This window comes from Chelmon rostratus, chromosome 1 (genome assembly GCF_017976325.1).
Source record: "Chelmon rostratus isolate fCheRos1 chromosome 1, fCheRos1.pri, whole genome shotgun sequence".
Lineage (NCBI taxonomy): Eukaryota > Metazoa > Chordata > Actinopteri > Chaetodontiformes > Chaetodontidae > Chelmon > Chelmon rostratus.
Genome location: NC_055658.1, coordinates 19871784 through 19893943, shown reverse-complemented (window position 1 = coordinate 19893943; position 22160 = coordinate 19871784). Strand labels below are relative to the sequence as shown.

Sequence of the window (22160 nt, the reverse complement as noted above, 5' to 3'; positions counted from 1 at the left end):
TGTAAACTAGTTTAATTACCTGGTTCATTTAGAAAATTCTGCTTCACTGAGCTCCAAATACCATTCAAATAACTCTGCCTTGATTGATATGGTTGTTTCTGGTTCATCATTTCAAATATAATCATAATAATTACGATTATTTACGCTGGAGGTAACCTCAGTCAACTACACTGCCTGAGTACACGAGACTTAACTGCTTTAGGTTTTCTGTGGTTAGTTTCAAATGATTAAAAATTACCAAGTGTGAGGACTTATCTAAATGAATGAAAGTGATTCCCCACATTCATTAGCACCTGTGAATGTTTATCTGTTTTCTTTTGATGAGTAAGCCAGATCCAATCTTCTGTAAATGCCGATCTGTAGTGTATAGTGAATGTTTTTCATCAAAAGGTTTTAAAGAAGTGACCCACCCACCCTCCAATTTGCAATGGCCGATTCCCTCATACAGCTGTGTTTGTTGCTGCCAACTCCGCTAGTGGTCTGGTAGGAAACAGACAATCGCCTGACCCACATGAATCTGGTAGTGTGGAGGTCCACACTATCACACCCTCCTCCTTGCAGACGCTCTAACCAACCAGGAGTTGCTACTGCACCAACAAGGACATGGTCCATCACTGCCTTCCCACCCATAAATACTGCTGAATGTCTTAGTTGGAACGTGCAGCAAGGCCAGACGTACCACTGTTAAGAATTGCAATGGCTGGCAAATGTTTTGCCACTCTGCTACCGATGCATCCCAATTTTTCTGCAAAATTAACTCATATATCTGTGTGCCAGGGGAAAAACATAAATCATAATTTATACTGTATATCCCTCCATGGCTGATTGAAATGATCTGAGCTGAAAATGTCCCCTAACTCCCCACCAAGCCTTCCCTAACCTAGTTAATGCATGAATTCATGTATAGCCTTGACTGCTAAATTGAAAAAGACATCACTGCCCACCCAGGATTTCCCTTCCCCTTCACCCCCAACCCCCTTACACCGCCCTCTCTCGACTGTCCACGAACTGGACCATCTGTTTGCGAGCATGGGAGATGACTGGAGTGATAGGAATGATCTGAGTGCCGGGCGTGGTGGCACCAGGAGTCGAAGCGCCAGGGGTTGAAGCACCAGGAGTCGAGGCGGCGGGTGTAGAAGCTACAGGTGTTGAAGCAGCGGGTGTTGGAGCTGCAGGTGTTGAAGCTGTAGGGGTAGAAGCAGCAGGGCTCGCAGCACTGGGGGTTCCCCCTGGTGTTGTACCAGGAGTGGCAGGGATGACAACAACAGGGGCCAGGCCTGGACTTTCAGCACCAGCTCGAGGCTCCAGTCGCGGGGTGGATGTGACAAAACGAGCCTCCCTGATCCGGTAGGGACTCCTGTAGGTGGAAATGGGTGACAACTCGGAGCCCCACCCAAGATAGCTCCCACTGGACGGAGACTGTGCATCCGCGCTGAAGTACAGTGTGGTACTGGACTCTCCAGGTGCCGCTGTTTTTCTCTCCGGGGAACCAATCAGGAGAGGTGAACGTCGCTCAGGTGACCAGCCGGGAGTCTTGATGTCCAGGGAACCCACAGAGGACGAGGCTTCGGTCAGGGTCCCGGCATTGCTGTCGATGTGGCGGAGGCTTCCTGGTTGCCGTGGAGATGAAAGTGTTGGTGAGCCATAAGCAGCGCTCTGAAACTCCTCATCACCTTCAAAAATGAAATCACATTGACACATTAAGAGGCAAAGTGACAAACTAGCTGGTGAACATGGTGGAGCATTTAACAGCTAAAGCACCAGATCATTCCCTCATTACAAACCAGGTCGATCCAGTCATGTCATCATGTACGCTCAGTCGGACTTTATCAACATGATCGTTGTCACGACGATAGTTTGAGGCTCAGTGTTTATCTAACCTTTGTCCTCTGATGGTGGAGCGCTGGAATCTTCTTCTGCGGTCTCTTCAGGAATGACCTCCTGGACTGGGATGATCTCTGGAAACCTTCTCATGTCCTGGATTGTTGTGGGGGGAGCTTTTCTCACCGGTCTGGCTACTACAGTGGATGGAGCTGGCTTTGGTGGATGCACCACCTCTCTCACCTGGAGACAAGACAGACAGCTGAGCAAACTACATGTTTTCTGAACAGACACGCTTCTTAAGTTACCTTCAGACATTTGTGGGTCACAACATGCTTTCCTACTCAATCTCTCTGTACATCACTACATTGTACTACAAGAATCTGAAAGCCACTGTGTAGAAATCGTGATCATAATAGCAGCTTTTGTGTTTGTAGAAAAATGTGCTTAACCTGGTGAAAACTAGTTAGGGCTCATTCGTCTCCATTTTCAAATAAAAAAATTGGCTTTAAGTACAAATTTACTATATTCTTTGTTTGAATTACAGGTTAAATGATCAATGAGCTAAACAAAGATCTTGCCTGTGGAGCCTGGGTCACCTGTGGTGGAGCTGGTTGAGGAGCTGGTTGTGAGGTCTGAGGAAGCTGCGGTTGAACAGGTGGAACCTGAGAAATCACAGCAGAAACAACAGTCTTAAAAGATATTGCACTTCGGCTGCATGCTATGGAGGACAGGAGGACAGGTGAGTAAAAATTCACACTTTTTCAAGTTCAAGTTGTCTCACGACTAAAGCCAACAGCCGTTCTAAGCAGGGACTTCACCAATAGGAATGCAACTCACCCGAGGGACACGAAAGTCATCAGGGGAGTGAACTTCTTCCGACAGACCCATCAGTCCTGCCAGTCCCCCCTCTCCATACGACGACCAGATCCTAGTTACATCCCCCGTCTTCATCGCCAAGCGAATCAGCAGCCAGTGGTGATGTTTCCAGCCTTCCCATTGGATAGGGAGATCCATGAGGGTCCCACCTCCTGATTAGATTAACGGCCACAGCCATTATAATAATACAAACATAGATAGATAGATAGATAGATAGATAGATAGATAGATAGATAGAACTTTAACAGACCAGACAGTGTTGCATGGTGATGAAAAGTGGGTGTGACTTTCTCCTCCAGTGACAGTGTAGAGCCACGCTCCATGCAGGCTCCACCTATCCCCCTATGGCGAATACTCTGGAAAATCTCAAAGGACTTAGGGTGGAGGAAACGATAGTAAAGCACCAACGCGATCACTCCTGGAGAGAGGAACAGGTGAATAGAAGAGGAAGGGAGAGGACATGAAATAACACTGTGCAAGTGTGTGTAAAAGTTGATAGATGTGAAAAGAAAAGAAAGAAATGACTCTACAGACTCAGAACATACACTTCATACATAATTAAGAGAGAATGCATTTGCACAAATATGTATCTACAGTTTGCCGTATTGAGTGATTTCCTGTATCTACGTCATGTGGGTGTCACATGTTAGCATGCCCACATTAGCATTTAGCTCTCAGCAACACTGCGCCTAAACACAGCCTCATAGAACCGCTAACACGCTGCAGACGTCTTGTTTTCCAGAGCGCTGCCGTGTGTCTCACCGATGAGGAAGCCACAGAACACTGCAGCCGGGATTCCCACAGTGTCCCACGACACCATGGTGAACAACCAGGAGGAGGCCAGGAGAAGAAGCGCGTTCTCCAAGAACATAGCCTGAAGAAGAACAAACAGAAACAGAGGAAGATGCTCACCTTTTGCCACATGTGAAATCAATATTTTTCTCACATTTAAATGTATATCCTGTAGTTTTTTTTTATTCATCTTACTGTACATCTGACTGTTGTTCAACCATTGTCTTACAGATTACATTGATTCAGCCGTTGTGGTCACAATCAGCACCTTAAACATGCCATTTTGTGGTGGGACACTTTTATATATCACATTACAATATCACAGGTGTGTGTTTTTGGTATGTGGTCAGACCCCCTGAACCTGGAATTATCAGTGCTATGCCTTACACAGTTACAATGCACCTGATTCAATCATTTTCACTTTAAAACACAATACACAATACAAACAAACATGTTTGTATTGTGTATTGTGGGGCCCAGGTAAGAGACAATAATGTTAGACTATTATCTTTTACCTCATAACTTCTTTTATCTAAAACAGCTTTCTTAGACCCTCAAATGTTGTGTGTCAGCTATAAATTGAAGAGACACACTCATACCAGGTAGAAGCCAGCCATGCGGCATCTGGATTGACCGTACTTCACATTGAGGAATAGGAAGATGTGAATGGCTCCCAGAACGAGGTTGAAGATTCTCCATCGACTAGTTGAACGAATTATATCAGTCTGCTGGGACACCATCCAGAAAGTTGCCCCCAGCCAGTGCACACCTGACACACACACACACACACACACACACACACACACACACACACAAACATTGAACATTAAACCTTTAATACATACATAAACACACTATGATGTGTCACTATGTCAGAGCATATCATATGAAATTGTTCACTGTAAACCTGACGGTAGAGGAGGGGGGCCATGACAGGTTGTCCTCACCAATACTCACCCAACAATATGATTCAATGTGTTCGGCTGAAAAACCACACCACTTACGTCCTTATTCAACAGAAAATGGACCGTTTGTCAGATTCAACACATATGAGCTTTGCAACGAAGCCTTAGCATCCAGACTTACCAATGACTCCCAGGATCCATTGTTTAAAGATGCGTGTGAAGAGCATGAGAACAGCAAAACGAGATCCCAACATACTGACCTGCAGACAGAGAAAATAGGCCTGTCACTCAAAGTCAAAACACCACTCATGACATATCAAACGCAGGCATGTAAATATGGCCCTCATTATACTGATGCTGTTATCTTGATGCATGTATTGGCCTTTGCAAGGTTGTTTAGATATGCCCACCCTCCACAGCAGTCGACAGAGAATGGCAGCGGGGGTCATTTGTAGGTGTCCTGGTCTGATGAGTGAACAGGCTCTGGCGTAGAGGACCAAGGCCCAGGCAAGAGACAACAAACACACCGCGAAACACACTGAGGCTAGAGAGAGAGAGCAGGAAGAGAGAGGCAATAAATGTGAACATTAAGATGCTGTAATGCTTTATACACAATTTACTGCAGATATGGATCTGCTGCAGATGCACATTAATAAATGGATGGAAGGGAAACTGGTTGGATTTGAACATGCACTACTCGTTTTGGGGTTTTCACCTTATAAAGTGAACAGATTAGCTAACAGTTGCTCACATCAAGCAGACTCAGAGGGACATTTTCACTCTCTTTGAGCTCTGTTGTGGTCTCTATCAACTCCTGAGGGAAATATTCGGTGCTGGGCAGTACAGTGGGTTTATCAGACCTAGCTGCCTGGTGCATCTGGATGTAACACTTCTGAGAGTAATGAGACACAACCAAAACAGTGTTCTGTTCTGTAGAGCTGAAGGGCACTGCAGAGTTGGTGTTAATTCTCTGCAGCTTTGTCACTATGTGCGACACTTTTCACATTAATTATGTGATCCTCATTGTTTAAGTATCATATTTTTATATTTGATCTGCCTGAAAGCACAACTCACATCTAAAATATCAGTGACATGGTAAAAGATATTTGCACAGTACACGTGAAGTACTGAGTTGTTCTGCAGTGAGACAATGTAGACCATTAGGCCTATTATTGCATTGTCCAACTGTGCACTAATGTATAATAGATTCTGTGTGGTGTACGTGCTATGTAGGAAGTGATGAAGTGGATAACCAGCCGAGTTCTACTTCCAGTCCAGTCACTGTGACTTTAATCATGATGAAAGTACCTGGAGGGGGGGTATCTATGGGGGCAGTAACTCGTACAAGTAACACAAATGAGTAAAAAAAGTAGTTTTTTTAAGGAACGGTAACTTTTCACAGTCCTTTTTCTAAGTGTATTTTTTACTCACTTATTTTTGGGTGCTAATAATCTACTTTTAACCATTTATACCTTCATTACAACTAGTCTGTCATCTACTATGCACTTTGCTACATTAACTGAAATGAGTGCAAGGTGTCCTGTGTGCGTGCATGGTTACGCTGGAGAGCTATAACTGGTCTCTATTAATGAGCTGAGCAAATGCAAATATTGAAAAAATCAGACAAATACCTTTTCAAATTAAGGTTTAGTTGTTCTTCTAATGCAACTCAAACCCAGTAACGGCACACTACACAACTGGTGGCCGTGTTGTTAGCTGAGAAGATAACTGAGGTATTATTTTTTCAGAGATTATTTGATTTGCAAATAATATTCATCCCAACTTTTGGTAAGTGGGAGCTGACTACACAAAGTTAACTTGTATGCCAGGTAGTTTGGTTGAATGGCATTTTAGTATTCAAATGCAAATGACATGAGCAAATGAAAAAAAAACCCAAATAACAAAACAAACATTCTCTAGTAACAGAATCCTCTGGTTGTGCAGAGCATGACTTTCTTTTGATGGAAATTGGCCTATTTGTTTTTTCTCTGATTTGCATTGGTTGTCATTTGTTTTATAGTGATGCCTGATGGTGAATTCATTATAAAGACTGTTGCCGGTGAAACTGAGCTTTGCTTTCACTAAATAGGCAAGCAGTTGTTATTCATTCATGAATGTATGAATGAATGTAGTATTTGAGAGGCGTAGAGAGAGAGCAAATATGGGTGGATAAAACAGTCCTGTTGGGTTGCACAGGTCTCCCTCTATATATAGGCTTACCTTACTTCACTCAACAATGGACTGTTCTGTGTGCCACAATAATTCTTAACGCTGTTAGATTATGTTCATCAGTGTCTGAGGAATAACCATGCTACTCTGGTTGCCTGTGCTATTGCAAATCACATGCAGCAGCCTTTGTATCAAAGCAACTGGTTTGATTTGCCATGTCCATATCAAGAAAACAACAGATAGTATATGAGAGTACACTTGACAACTGGCAAGCATAATATTTTAGTGATCTTATCGTTACCTTTACGTTTCTTACATACTTTCATAATGTTTACTTTTACTTGAGCAATTTTTATGGCTAATTTTTAGTTTTACTTGATTTAAAACTATTCGGTACTCTACCCACCAACGCCAACTCAAGAGGAGAATATCTGGCATTTTAGCTGCTAAATGCACCACCATGTTTGCTAGTCTTGACACATGTCTGAATGCAACCTTTTGAAAGCTGCTGGTTCATGCACTGCTGGTTATCGTCAGACAACACACACTGTACATTCTGTCACTACCAAAAACACAAACCATGTGTACTATTGCAGAGCTTACCCCCCTTGCAACCATACTGTCTACATTCTCTATTAGGCCCCTGTACCTGGAGACTTGATTCCTATATCAGTACAGATGAGCACATAGGTCTGCAGCAGCGTCTGAGGCAGGGTGACCACCAAGGCCTCAAACAGACGTAAAGCGGATGCATCAGCCTGCTGCATGATCTCACCATACACGTCCTCATCTGGCAGAGTCATGCACTCCAACAGCCTGTGAAGACCAGAGGGGAGGCAAGAGAAAGAAACAGAGAGGAAAAAGGAAATTTAAAAGAAAATCACCATAAACATTACCACCATAATCACCAAACACAAACAAATGTTCAGTTTGTCAGGCTTTTACTATAAGCTGTCCATGTTGCACATACACAAGGTTGGCTCACCTTTTGAATATACCGAGGTGCAGTATGTGTGTCCAGGTGAGAGACTTCCTGCGGATGCGTCCATCTGACAGGTACCACAGGTAACTGAGCCACTGAGGACCCCAACCTGGGAAACAGAATGACACAATATAAACAAAGTGCCTATCTATCTATCTATCTATCTATCTATCTATCTATCTATCTATCTATCTAGCTATCTAGCTTGCTGTCTCTTATTGTTGTCTCACCTGGCAGCAGGAACAGTGCAGTGAAGCCAGCAAGATAGGCATAGCAGTAGTTGTGACCCACCCACAGGTAGTACACAAAGCAGTAGATCACTGAGGAAAGAAGGGTAAAAACACACATGTACACTCTGTCAAGTAAACACAAAGACATGCTTAGATCTACTGACCTCATGGGATTGCTACAATACAAAATCAGTAATCCACTCACACCAAAGGTAGAAATGAATCATAATGGGTCAGATACACTTTGTGGTTCAATTATTTGTAATCAGGATGTTGCTGTCAGCTGAGTCTGCATGTGATGCAATCGAAAATTGTAATGCAGTCTGAATCTTAAGACTAACAAATGAACAGGTAAATCCCGCTTTGCATTTATGGGCAAACCTCACCTGTACACACAATCACAACCATAAAACAGATATTGTATATATACGACACAACAGACTTGCAGTATTTTGTGTGCCATTGCATATGTTGTAGTGCTTAGAATAGTGTTTGCATCAGGGCAACAGCATTTGATCAGCGGCTACTTGCCAGAACATGAAACATTTAGTTTGTTTTTATCTTGTCAGCGCCCACACTTCTTTTATATGACCTCTGTTCTGCTGCCCATCTCAGGTTTATTGACAACATGAGTGCTGCCTCCTCTCCTCACTTACAGACAGACTCTTCTCCACACCACATTGGCCTGCCTGAGCTCTGCGGCTCTGCTCTCCATCCCTCCACACATGTAACCTGAAGCTGTAGCTGCTAAACAGGCGGGCTGTCCGGCCAGACTAGGCCCCATCCTGGGGTACGCCCATCCCCTCGTCCATTCATGCACCTCCAAAAAAAAAGGGCGCTGAAATATGACAACATGGCTCCGCTTTGTTTTTGAGCACGAAAGATCCCACAGAAGCTGAAATGATGCAGTTTAAAAGATGGGAAACTACTGCATGAGACTGCAGTTTTGCTGCATACAGGATTTCATAACATGCAGCGTATAAAAATAGGAAAGAGGCGCACCAGTGCTGACTGCAGACTCTGGTTTGATTCTATTATTCATGACAACACAGCGACAGACAGCCGCTGTAGTGAAACTTCACATGTTGGATCATAGAAGATTTTTAAGCACAACACAACACCTAACGCCATCTGTCTCATCCAGAACGCGCAAGTTTCTCTGTTCCAGCCGCGAGCGCCCCCCCGCACTGTCTGTACATCCATATACTGTAGCCATGCACGCGCACGCGAATAAAGTCAAATAACACAGAACAGGAATGCGCGCGGGCACATACCACCACATTCTAATCTACTGGCACACCACTAGTGACACAACGCTCGGTTTGATCATCGGTGTGTGTGTGGGTGTGTGTGTGTGTGTGTGTGTCCCAGGTAGGACTCACGTGCCGTCCTCTCCGCAATGATGAGAAATGCGGTAAAGGCGAAGACGCAAACTTGACAGCACGGCATGCACGCGCCTCCATTGCTCGGAGTCGCCGAGTAGTCCCTCATAGCGGATCGAAAAGCCGAACTGTCGGATTCTGCAGCGGAGACAGTGTGCGTGTGAGTGTGTGTGTGCTGGTCCCGGGCGGGAGTCGGTCCAGCTTCTGCAGCCTCCTAGAGCTGCTCCGCGTCCCCGTCCCAACGTCACCGCCCGTCCCGTTAAAGCGACAGCGCCGGTGGAGAGCGCGAGACAGCCCAAAACAGGCACCTGAGAGATATGGAGATATGAGGTCTACCCCTAGAAGCAGTCAGTGGTCAAGTTTCAGGTGATCAGGTGCAGTTTGCCTCACATTTTCTCCTTTTCTCTGCCTTGTCTCGTGGATATTCATGGCTTTTATATGTTCCCCTAAATTAGACTTTTAGGACCACCATAACAATCCCAACATTCATTTTTAACAATCATTTGAGTTGCTTTTAGTGTACATGTGACATGCTACATGTGAGCATTGAGGGCAGAAGGAACATGGTATGCCTTCTGCAGATCAGTGTAACAGGATCAAAGTAAGACCCTGAAGTTTACAGACTTATTTTTTGGGAAAATATGCAAGTTAATAAAGCAAAAGTTGAAGCAACAGCTGCGAGCTTGAACTTTTTCTTATTATGATCAATTTATTGATTACAGCATGGATGATAGTGGTACTGATGATCCATTTTGATGTCAGTAAAAGTTTTTATTTTGGTTACTACATATCTAATGTCTAAAATCTATTTATTTTCATTCTAATTATCTGTTTGCAAGTTGTTTTTTTCATGTCCATCCTTTCCTTTTGCCTTGAGTCTTTGCCATTTGGCTTTTCATGCTGTCCTTATGTCATTATTGTGGTATGGTCTGGGGAGCACAGGCACATTATGGACACCAGGAGGAGTCTGAGTCCAATGAATATATATTAGTGTATGGAAAAGTGTGCACTGGAAATCTGTTTGGCAGGACCACCTGCATTGTGTTGATACTATTGACTCAATACCTCTCTGTAATTCTGAAGAGCTTGATGGATATGTCTCCATTGATTAGAACCAAACAAACAGCCCAAGCTCCAATTCTATAATGTGTTGTATAAGTTTGTGTTTGTGCTAATGCAATGCTGTCATTGCTTTCCACTACTGGTCAGTGTGACTTACAGGTCAGTGGGTCAGTAGTGTGGCTGCTGCTACTGGGACTCCTAATCATTTTCCCAAGTGATATTTTCTTCTTCCTGCAGGGTCGCTGCAGCTTAGAGGTGAGGATTGTTGCAGAATTTGGTTATGTACTGTATTATTTTATGGATAGCATGAGCTAAATGAGGGCAAGTGTGAGTAGAATAACTAGCTTGTGGCTTATTCTACTCCAGAATGGCTCTCCAAACCCCAGTGTCCTGCCCACTGTGGGCATCATGTTGCTCTCTTCCTTGCCCTCTCGCTCCACAGTACTCTCTGTGTTTTTGGTACTGACCTGGTGCTCTAATTTGCCTGTGAACCTTGTCCTGGTCCTCTCTGGCCAGTGGACTGTATAGGTGCTGTAGGCCCATGACCGTTGACTCTTTGCTATGTGCACTAGACACCCAGTGCTGGTCCTCTCTTTGACACCAGTTTCCTGCCCATCTTAGACCTTTTCCTTGGTTTAGGGTGGACTTTGAAAGGGGCTGTGAATACCACTGACCTGGGCCATAGACCCCTTACTATTGCCTGGTTATATTTGGTAAAATTTGAAATTCATTGTTAATGCTGTGCACCAACACAGGGCTCCTACCATAGTCCATAAGCTCTCCTCACACTGGGTGAGATACATGCAAAACTTTCCCAAAGAAAACCCAGAACTGAAATGTGAGCCACTATATTTTGCATTAATAGTGGACTTTACTCAACCATACTATATGTACAGAAGACAAAAAACTTTATTCATTTTTTTCAGCTCATTATCACCTGAGCCAAATACAGAAAGGCAGCATGATCCTGTCAAACACGATGACCTGCTGTCCTAATGTGCAACAATAGCTGATAAGCCTCCAGCCTGCAGATGCAACCAACAAATTGTCAGGTTAAACATTACATGTTTCATCAGCCACAACAGCCATTTTGTGCCTTTCCAATAAGTGTGCATTCTCTTTATCTGAGGATGCAGAATTACAGCAGTAAAAGCACCAGTAAATCCATCTCGGCATAGAACGGCTCTCCACATTTGATTCTTTTGTATGATTTCTGCTACCTTTAATTTAGGTTTCAGTTCTCACCACTTGATTGTATCAGCTTTACAAACAGAAAAGAAAGGGTGAAAAAAGTGCAAGAACACAGTATCACCAATATTTGAACCCATACACTCATAAACAGCTGCAGCACAAGGCTCCATGTTCCGCTTCTGTACAGTGATTTCAAAAAGCACCTGTTAGAAATTTGAAAAGTTATAAAATCCACTGTGAGTTTTCACCAAAAGCAGCGGAACGCTGTTTCGCAGTGTGGGCTCTCTGTAGGTCCATTGTGTTACTTGTTGGCATTTTGGAGCAAGAGGATATTCTTCTTCCAAACACTTTGGTATCATCCTGTATTGGGGGGCCGAGCCATCACAACTCATATGTTTTCCTTGTTGTTTACGCAGCGGAGGGGACGGCTCCAGGCACGACTGTCAGTAACACTTTGATTTGTTGGAGTCTCTTTGGTGCAGTACAGACAGCGCTCCACAGCTGATGTTTTGTGTTCATTGCATCCAGTGTTTTTTTCATGCGTTTATCCATTCATTCACCTTTCGTCCAGCTGTTTGTTTGTCTTTCTTCACGTCCGTCTGGCTGTGTGCATGTTTGATTATGCGTCAGTAATATCTGTTCAGGCTCTGAGTGACTGTACTGATGTCTGGTTGGCCGTTCATCCAGATCTCTCTGAGAATCCTTTCGCGCTCTTCTAGCCTCTGGGCCCGGTCCAGCTCTGACACACAGGAATGCACACACACACACACACATACACACACAGACACACATGGACAAAAAAGGGTTAAAGCATGCCCACACACTGTCCATTCACATAACCCTCAAATTTCACATCACTATTGAGAAGACTTTTATATTTCAAAGTATGAACACGTGTGTGTATGTCTGACAGTAGTGCGTATAGTGTGTGTGTTGCACCAAAACATTATATGGCACAAAGAAAAAGCATGAAGATAATGCCTCTGATAATGCCTTTTCCAAATACCCATATAAAACAGTTTTATGGAAAGATGTAGAATTAAAATGTTTTACACACACGTTGTAGTTTTAACTGTTGGCTGTTGTCTTGGCTTGTCCACTGTTCTCTCTAATCTGCACTTTAATCCATTTGGACAAAAGATCACAACAATGCCCGAGGACATAATCAACTATCTCTAAAATACATGCAGCCCAAACAGTAAATGTGGACACTGACTGCATTGGCCAGTGGTGAAAGAAGTATAAACATATTTGATTTATATAAAATGCCAATGGCACTCTATATGAAAATACATTACATTTAAACTTTCATTAGGCTGTTCCCCCTGGCCCCTGTCAGAATGTTATATTATTAGATTTTTCATGACTTTTTAATTGACCTGATGTTCAAAGTAACAAGTAACTATATCTGTGAAGTAAATGTAGTGGAGTAAAAGTAGAATATTTGCCTCAAAAGGTTTGTGGAGTGGAGTCATATGGATCTTGGTCTGTCCTCACATGTGTGTCATATGTGTGCGTCTGTGTTTGTGATACCCTCAGCTGATGTGAACATGGTGGCGTGCAGCAGAGCTCTCTCAAAGCGTCTGCGTCTCCGTGCCGACAGGTCAGACGTGTCATCCCAGTCCTCTGATTCGCTGTCCCCGGCAGGCCCGGTCCCTCCAGCGGTAACAACAGCAGTGCTGTCTGGGTTGCTGTCAGTAGGCTGATGGTGGGGACAGCTGCGATGGCGACGGTGATGATGCCCAGTCCTGCGGCGATGGTGAGGGTGGTTACTGTTGCCATAGTGGCAGTCAGCTCGACAGTGTATCTGGAAGACGATGGCGCAGAGTGTGACGAGAAGGCCGGCGCAGACACCGCCCAGAAACACCAATGCTGTCCTCTCAGGTTGGTCTGAAGGAGAGAGAATGAAGAGAAAAATCCTGAGAAGTTTTCAGCGAATTCAAATGTTTAACATTAAATAAATGTAACTGGACTGCAGCTCCATCTTTCTCTCTTTGCCCCCTTGATCTCATAGCATACTCATGACTGTAATGTTGACTACAGTGTGATGGCCATTTCTCTGATTTGACGTACCTGCAATGAAGGTGTAAGCTGCCAGGATGTTGCTAAGCAATGCCATCTCCTGGGAGACCACCTTCACCTCCATATTCGGGCTTCCTGTCGCTGGAGCGCTCATGATTTCACAGCTTTTTGTTTTCTCCTGCAGAGGTCAGTGGCGCTTACAGGGCATGACTCCCCTAGATTATACGTTTCAGGTGTGGAGGAGAGGTGATGGAGGGTCAGAAACAAGAAGAAAGAAAGAGAAAGGGAGAGAGGAGGGTGAAAGGGAAGGAGCATTAGGAAAAGGAGATGGTTGAGAGGTTAGAATAAGAATAATGACATTTTTTAATTCTAAATCATCCTCAAAGTGAAATTGCAAACGTGTAGATACATGCAGAGAATCTAAAAGCTGCGTTTGCTTGAATCTCCCTCCCTTTCTACCTGTAGATTTCCTCCCAAAGCATAAAAATTTACACCATGACAGCTTGAAAACAATGATTTGCTTTCACAGTGAGTTACAGCAACTCACCTTATCATAGTTATCACCAATTATATAGGAAATAATAATAATCCTGTAACTCTCTGGAGGCTCATGAAAATGATCCAGACTCTATTTTGTAATACTGAAGTGTGATTTAAGAGATGTGTAGAAAATGTATCACCAATCATTTGTAGTCATCCATCATTGAAACATGTCTTGTATGGAGAAGAGATGAGTTAATTATAGAGTACTGTGGAAACTTTGACACCTTACCCTTTAATCTATGCATCACTACTCACTTTTCCCCTTGTTGTAAACATGTCTGAGCTGTTAGCCTGCAGGGACTAGAGGAAGAGACAACCATGAGGTCTTCATACCTCAGACAAATTAAGGAGCCAATATTTTGATTTAAGATCACACGAACACTCGAAGTAACTAGCAAAGCATTCACACAAAAACACACACTGTGATGAACTCAAAGCTTGTGTAGTATCAGTACAACAAATGCAGGAGAACATTAGAAAAGATTAATTTGAGGAAGGCGTCTGGAAAAAGAGGGAAATGAAAATGAAGATTGCAAAATGAGCTGTAATGTACTTTTTACAGAGAGAGATACAGTGTCTGACACAAGAGAAGAGCATTTGGCAAGACTGATTCTTTGGCAGCAAAGTGCAACAACACATTGATGCAGCTGGCATGTCTGCATCAACAGTCTTAAACCCAGTCATAGTTTGCACTGAGTGTGTGCTTAATGTAATATATTGTGGTAGGGGTATCCAGGTAGGAGTGGTACTATATTGTTATTTGTATTATACAATATAAAGGATTTATTAGAGGGCCAGACTCTACATTAGAAGTAGGCCTACCCTCTTTTTAAATTTGTTGAAATGACTGATTCTAGTCTGGGTAAAAAAAAAGGGTCACCAGACTAATTTCTAACTCAACCACTAGGTGGCAACACGCAGCCATCTGCCAACTTGCTCTTTGTAGTTTGTAAATAGAGTCACTCAGATCAAGATGTAGCTGCATTGTGTCCCTATAAGGAAGGTGAGTCCCCACAATGCGACCGCCTACACGCCTACACACACACACACACACACACACACAAACACACAAGGGAACATTGCAGATGTGATGTTGCTGTCAAAGACAAGCTGGTGGACCTAGATTGGACTGAGCAGAGTCTTAAAGCCAAAACAACACTGCTGTTTAAGAGTTTTAGAGTTCTGCCTTGTTGCTTTTACCCACTTTGAAAGGGTTTCAAGCTCAGTAACTGTAGACGTCTCCTGTGGGCTCAAGAAAGTCACACTGGAAGCAGTGACTCTGATTTGTTTTCATTGTTTTTGCTGACTGCAGTATGCTGATTTCAAATGAAATAGTGCATGAGGCGAAAAACGTTCAACTTGGGCTGCTGTGTCCTCACAGTGTAAGACCCGTAGGCCTTTAACTCTTGGATGATCTGTGTAAAATGGGCTAAAATTTATAGAGGGTTCATTAGATGTGGACGTAAACACGCTCAAATTACAGAATCAGCAGGGTGTTCACATCCATTAGTATTCTGTTCCTTTTGTAAGTTCACAACCAAGCCTTAGAATATCGAATATATATTTTCAGCCATCTTCTCCAGTTCTCATTTAGTTGCACTGAGCTGTAAATGAGACACTGACATGATATGCAAACATTTGCAGTGAGCCCAGACGTGCTATGTGCTTGTTTCAGGGACAAGTACACAGTATCAACCAGTCCCACATACCACAGCATTTATTGCCTACACTAGTGTGCAACACCCAGGTTAAATGTAGGGTCGAGCAAGAGACAAATAGTTTTATACTGCATTGTGTCTAGACATGTAGCCCCACACCCAGACTGGAACTCCCCCATGCACACTCAGGATAATACCATCAGTGCGTTAGTTACTGATGGCTCCTATACCCAATGTACAATATCTTTAACTCCACAGGTCCAAATGTGTGATGGTAGAGACAGATCAAGAGAGATGTCAGAGGGAAATGGGTTTAAAGAGTCCTGGAGAGGATCCAGGAGGATCCTTCATCCTCTGAAAGTAGAGGAGGACAAGGACGGAAAGGGAGGAGACTCCACTGTGGAGCACTGTGTGCTTTTCTTTCTTAACTTCTTCCTGATCTGATCTGCTCACATTAAGGCCTCCACAGTCTAAGAGGCTTTAACGAGGAAGGTCTGATCATGTTTTTTTTTATTATTATTTATGAATGGAGCACTTCTCTCAGAGTTTCTTTGTGCTCCAATTTTAAAGTTTACATGTTTCAATTACATCATATTTTGAGTCTGGCTCAAGGGTCGGTTGTTATCTTATCAGTGATAATGATAAAAACACCTGAATTAATGGTTCAGGACCTCTCAGCACAATATATCTGAGGGGTCATGTGGTGATTAACAATTTAGGAAAAAAGTCAAAGCATATTTCAGTTTTGTTCTACTTAATATTTGGTAGTTTGATCTCTTCTCCAATCTAAAAAGCATTTAAATCAAACAATTTCCCATCAAAAATCTGTCTGTGCTGTTTCCTGATATCACATGTGTGTTTATCAGTGAGTTAGGATTAAGGATTTTATTAATCTCACAGCATTCTTGATGTTTCATGCCCTTGTAAAGCACTTTGTGACTTATGTCTGTGAAAAGCACTATATAAATACATTTTATTTACTTATTTACTAAACACACCTGAAGTGGTAACGCTGATTTTTTTTCCTTTTAAATGGTCACAAGCATGAAGGGTTAAGAATAAACTTGTCTACATCAGCCAGTCCACCAATTAAAAGCTTCCTCCTCTCACTGAGGATGATGCAAATGAGCAGCTATCACTCATTGTGCTTATCTTGTGTAATAGTGTAAGATAAGCGCTGACAGAGCAAGAGTGTCTATATTATCAGCATATATATATATATTACTGGGTTTACCAGCACTCAAATCCTGCAAAAATGTACAAAATCTGCATCCAAAATTACTTTTATTCTCTTTATCTGAAAAATTGTAGCAGTTGACTCAAGCAATATCTGTCCATTTGAGTGACATTTTAAATGTATGAGCTGTGCTTGAAGCGTGACTCTATAATTACACACAAAATTTGTGAAGCCCCACGGCAAGGCTTGTATTACAAGTGACAACATGACATTCTTAACTAATATTTCATAATGTTCCCGTGCAAAACTTTTTAATCTCCTCTTCCAAATAAAATTAAACTCTGTAGATGTGAGTGTTAATCCTGTTATGAAAGAACAAACACAGAGTGGAGCAGGGTAAAAAGGACAGAGACATTGATTTTCTCTATTTGTAGAGCCTTCTTATTTTCATGAGAGTGTCATGATTCCCCCAGCTGACAGCTTTAAACACATCTCATTACATGTGAATGTCTTCTGACTGCTTATGAGCTTTTTGCCACATTAAGGCCGTTGTTAATGATTGCAAACGGGCCTAACTATTTTATGAAGACAGACCAGGCTTCACAACAAACAACTGCAAATGTGTTATATCTTGAAAACACAACTTTTAAAAAGAGCAGCCTTTAATCTTTTAAGTCTAAACCTGTGCAGAAGTATAAAGAAACCTCCGTGTTGTACTCCCATGCTGTGACACTATAAAGACATGGCGAAAGTTTAAACTTGAACAGATAAAAAATAGATGATGCTCTCAGAGATGCTCATACTGGCCTAATTTTTGTATTTTCTGCTGCAAAAACTCTGAAGAAGAAGGTGCAGCACTGTTGACCCGTGAGTAAAAACTGAGATCACACAATGAAGAACAAATCTGCACCTTGTCTGACAGAGTTCTGAGAACGTGCGGCCAGTAAAAAGCAGGTTTGTGTCATCCTCACATTCTCATTAGCATAAAAACACACCTCAGGCCTGTAATTATGTTATAAAATTAACAAAGCAGTCAAAACGTACTGTAATGCATCAGCACAGAAAGTGCAAGAGGAAACAACAGGACAACAGATTGCATGACATCGCAGTGCAACATAACACAACCTCCGAGCAATTCTAAATCCACTTACTGTCAGGGTCATTTTGTGATGCTATGTGTAAATGCTGCAGGACATCACTGCCCTTCTCTCTCCAGTTCTCCTGCTTACTCTCTCTTTCTGTCTCTCGGATTTGACAGTTTGGGTTATTGTTTGTTGCAGCAAAAAACATGTCATCATGTCATCACAAATAATTCATCGTTTAGTATATTAATAGCCCGCTTTTTCATTAAGCGTTTGACGAAACACGCTCTGTTTTCTGTGAATAAAACCTGCTTTGCTCCCTGTGTTCCATGCAGTGAGTGCAGCTGTGCAACTTTTACGAACAGGTACGAGCAGAGAAGATGTGAAAAAAAAAGACAGACACAGGTTTCCATCAGGGCCGTGACAGGTAGACCTAAATGTAGTGAAAATCCTGCCATAATTTACTGTCAGGCAGCTGAACATCACAGTTATATAATGGCATTAGTTTGAGACACATGGCCTGCAGCCAGCTCATTGCAGCCAGTCACTGTCCAAGAGTTTAGACAACAGGAGCTGTTTACACTGATGTTTACATGACTTCATCTACCTATCATCGTGGCTGTCAATCAAAAAATATTGAACACTCTGATATCTGTATGGCAAATATGAGCAGATGGTTAGCTTAGCTTAGCATGAAGACAGAACAGTGGGAAACAGCAAGTCTGCTTTGTCCAAAGGCAAAAAAATCCCCCTATTTCTAGCCTTTATGCTAAGCTAAGATAACCAGCTGCTGGCTGTAGTTTCAAATTTACCATACAGCTGTAAGAGTGCTGTCAATCCCTTCATCTAAGACAGGGCAAGAAAGTAAATAAGCGCTTTTTCCAAAATGTCAAATATTTCTTTTAAACATGATTAAAACTACATGAAGAGCCGAATGCATCAGGTTTATTGCATCAGGGCCCTTTAGACAGTTTAGAAACATTCATGCCAGTGTGAGAGAAAGACACTTTTCCTTCCTTCTTTCCTTCTTTTTTAATCATCATCTTCCTCTCACTTTTCCTTTCTGTGTCTGAGCCGTATGGCCAAACTCATATTGCACAATAGCTCTTTGTTTTTCTCCATGTGGCTAAGAGGACTATATGGTTTCTACGCCTATTTCAGCATATCTTACGAGGCACACACACACACACACACACACACACACAGGAGATACACAGGCACCCTTCACACACATCACCCATATTAAGTTGTCACTTTAAGCGTATTTCTCCCTGTCTGTGTGTGTGTGCAACGCTAATGCAATGTGACACTGGCCTTTCCCTCAGCTGCTGCACCGTTACTATCTAACCTGACCTGCACAGAGATTAGAGAGACAGAGAGGGAGGCACAGAAACAGCATGCACACAGACAAAACAAGAGACGGACAGAATCAGAGCAAGAGGATCATCAGTGACTACAACTCTGCAGCATCACCATCATGTGCATTTCTCACCACATGCACAAGCAAAAACACTGTTCATACTTACATTTCATTCATGCCCAAGATCCTATCTGTAGTGTGCTTACTCCTCTCTCCACTCCTCTTCTTCTTTCCACCTTTCCTCTCCTCCCCTCTTGCCTCCTCTTCTTCCACTCTCCTTCCTCTCTCCTCTCCGCTCTGTACTCTCCTCTCTGCTCTCTCCTCCCCTTTCCTCCCCTCTCCTTTTCCTATTATCTCCTCTCTGCTCTTTGCCTTTCCCTCAAATAAAACACTAACAGTATAATTATATGTATAAATCCTCTACGTCCTCCCCCAGTTGTCAGATAGACCAAAGTATACAAGCGTTCCTCTCCTCTTCACTTTCTCAAGTAGATACAAATTAAAAATTTCTGTCTTTCCTTCCTTCAGTCCTTCTTCGTTTCTGATGTGGAAGCAGCAGGAGGGATGTTGCTCTGACTGTTTTACAGAGAGGAGTTTTCCGATATTCCATTGCAGTTCTTCCCAGTTATTTTCCAGACAGAGGAACAGAGGTCAGGTCCTCAGGGCAGAAATGTGACACAAAAGCCCCCCGACAGGTCGGCCAAATCCCTCTCTTCTTTCTCCACGGAACGTCTGCATCCCTCTCTCACTCAGTCTCTCACTCACACTTTCAACAACACACACACACACAGTCACACATGTGCACATAGTTGTAAATGCAGATTCGCTGCCTCTGCCTTCCTGGTTCCTCTGTCTTCTCATGCAGAACACTCATCGGGAGGAGAGAGGAAGGAGTAAAGAGAGAGAGGGAGGGACAGAGTGAATTGAAAGCAAACTGAATGCTTTACAATTCAACGTGAATATACTACATTTACCACATGATGATTTGTGGAATGATTAAATGACATTTCATATATTTCACATATGTCTCTTATATGTGAAATTGAGGTTTTCACATACCATGTGTTACATTTTACATATGAATTATCTGAAAATCACAGGTGCCAATGCCATGTGAATTTATCACCTATGAAATGGTGTCCTAACATGTGATAAACATATCATAGTAATAATGATAAACTTTATTTGTGTAGCATTTTTTTTAATACCAGTTTTACAAAGTGCGTTGCACACAACAAATAAGAAAAACAAAGAGATGAATCAACAAGACAGACATGAGATGAAAATCTAAAATGTGCAGTGTATACACCATTTTGCATGAATAGACAGAGGGAACAATGAATCAGAGTAAAAGACAGAGTATTGTTACAAGATTTCATTCAGCTACATTTGGGAATTCACCTTCTGACTGCGTGTTCACATACATAGATGGATGATTACACGCCTGCTGTTCGTGGTTTGTGCTTGGACCTTATACATGAGTGTGTCCAAGGGTCTGTGTGCATGTTTGTGCTGGCCTGAATTTTATGGAAGTATGGGAATGATGCTTCAGAGCTACATCAACAATTCTCTAAAAATAACTTTATATCAGTTAATGTTTATGAAAATTTTATCAGCCAACCTGTCATCTCGGCAGGTTATTTTTGTGCTGACGTTACGCAATAGAAAAGGGCTGAGAAACCCTCCAGGTTTCAGGGGCGAACTGTTGTCCAGGGCAACAGCCCTCACCAGGTACAGTGAATGTGTGGTGGGGGGCCACCATGCAAAGGTGTACTTGAAACTATCTGCTAAACTTTGCTTTTAGGTAGAATATGTATTACTGCTTTAGCCTTCATAGCTTGAAAGCAACTGGGTGAACTAACTGGGGTTTCCTTTTTCAGACAGTCTCAGTTTGTAAAGGAGTTCTTACATCCACCTAGCAGACAGTACAGCTCTGATCCCTTTGCCTTCGATGCACAATACTAAGACTCTACAACCACACCAGCAGCTCTGTGACGCTGCACTTAGACACAGTACTGCTTTGAGCTAATGCTGACGAATGCTAAACTAAAGCTGAGAATGATGAGAATGTCATACGTTTTTCGGGGATTTAGTCATGAATCAAAGTTTTTGACAAATCAAAGTCACTACAATTCATCCTGAAGGGAAAATTAATGACCGAACCAAATCTCACGGCAGTCCATCCAATTTCAATCACAAAAAAAACCCCAAAATGTGAACCTCGTGGTGGCACTGGAGGAAAAGTGACGAGGACACATGTTTTGGGAACTATGTGTGCCAACCCATCCAATAGTTATTGAGATATTTCAGTCTGGCCCAGTGGATCGACAGTACTGTCCCTAGCATGGCTGAAAACGACTCAAATCAGCATGCATGCAGTCTCAGTGGTCCCCCTTTCTCCTCTTATACCCATTCAAACTCTTGTGCCAATGACTGACTCAACAACTAAATGCTTGCCTCTGTAGGGGTTATTAGGGCAGTTGCTAATGAACTGTTTATACAACATTTAATATTACTCAAAGTGTGATACTGGGTGTGCTTCAGTCAGTCTGAAATCTCAGCACATTTTAGCGCTCATCTCTCAGCAGATTGCACAATTACTGGAGTGAGAGAACATTACAAAAAATTACAGTCATTCCTTCATGGTTGTTAAGGTCGTTATTATGCTCTGGGCAGAAGACTAAGGTAGAAAACAGACATCTTTATTTTCTGGCCTCTACACTGTGAGATAGTTTGTGTATCACAGAATAAAAGAGAAGTGAAGAAGAAATAGTCCTGGGTCATCTGTAAATCGTCCACAGAGTCTCTCCTCATCCCATCAGAGCAATCTCCCTTCTCTTCCTCTCCTCACCTTCATCACCTTCTCTGCCTGTACTCTCTGTCTCTTCCACATTGAAGGTCTTTC

General features: G+C 42.6%; 2 protein-coding genes across 3 annotated transcripts; both read right to left on the bottom strand.

Annotated features, from left to right (window-relative positions):
* Window positions 1–978: 978 nt before the first annotated feature.
* Window positions 979–9331, bottom strand: xkr5b (XK related 5b). Its single transcript, XM_041942285.1, has 13 exons — window positions 9161–9331; window positions 7779–7868; window positions 7552–7657; window positions 7216–7382; window positions 4808–4941; window positions 4579–4657; window positions 4092–4261; window positions 3463–3574; window positions 2951–3118; window positions 2662–2852; window positions 2403–2486; window positions 1881–2064; window positions 979–1673 (listed from the first exon to the last, which is right to left on the bottom strand). The coding sequence occupies exons 1-13, from the start codon at window positions 9267–9269 to the stop codon at window positions 979–981; spliced, it is 2289 nt and encodes a 762-aa protein (XP_041798219.1). The 5' UTR covers window positions 9270–9331.
* A 1859-nt stretch (window positions 9332–11190) lies between these two features.
* Window positions 11191–19491, bottom strand: eva1a (eva-1 homolog A (C. elegans)). Of its 2 annotated transcripts, XM_041941945.1 has the most exons (4): window positions 19422–19491; window positions 13487–13650; window positions 12947–13303; window positions 11191–12152 (listed from the first exon to the last, which is right to left on the bottom strand). In XM_041941945.1, the coding sequence occupies exons 2-4, from the start codon at window positions 13587–13589 to the stop codon at window positions 12040–12042; spliced, it is 573 nt and encodes a 190-aa protein (XP_041797879.1). In that variant the 5' UTR covers window positions 13590–13650; window positions 19422–19491; the 3' UTR covers window positions 11191–12039. The 2 variants fall into 2 exon arrangements, with proteins under 2 accessions (XP_041797879.1, XP_041797888.1); XM_041941954.1 differs by lacking the exon at window positions 19422–19491 and having other exon boundaries at window positions 13487–13718.
* Between the last annotated feature and the right edge of the window lie 2669 nt (window positions 19492–22160).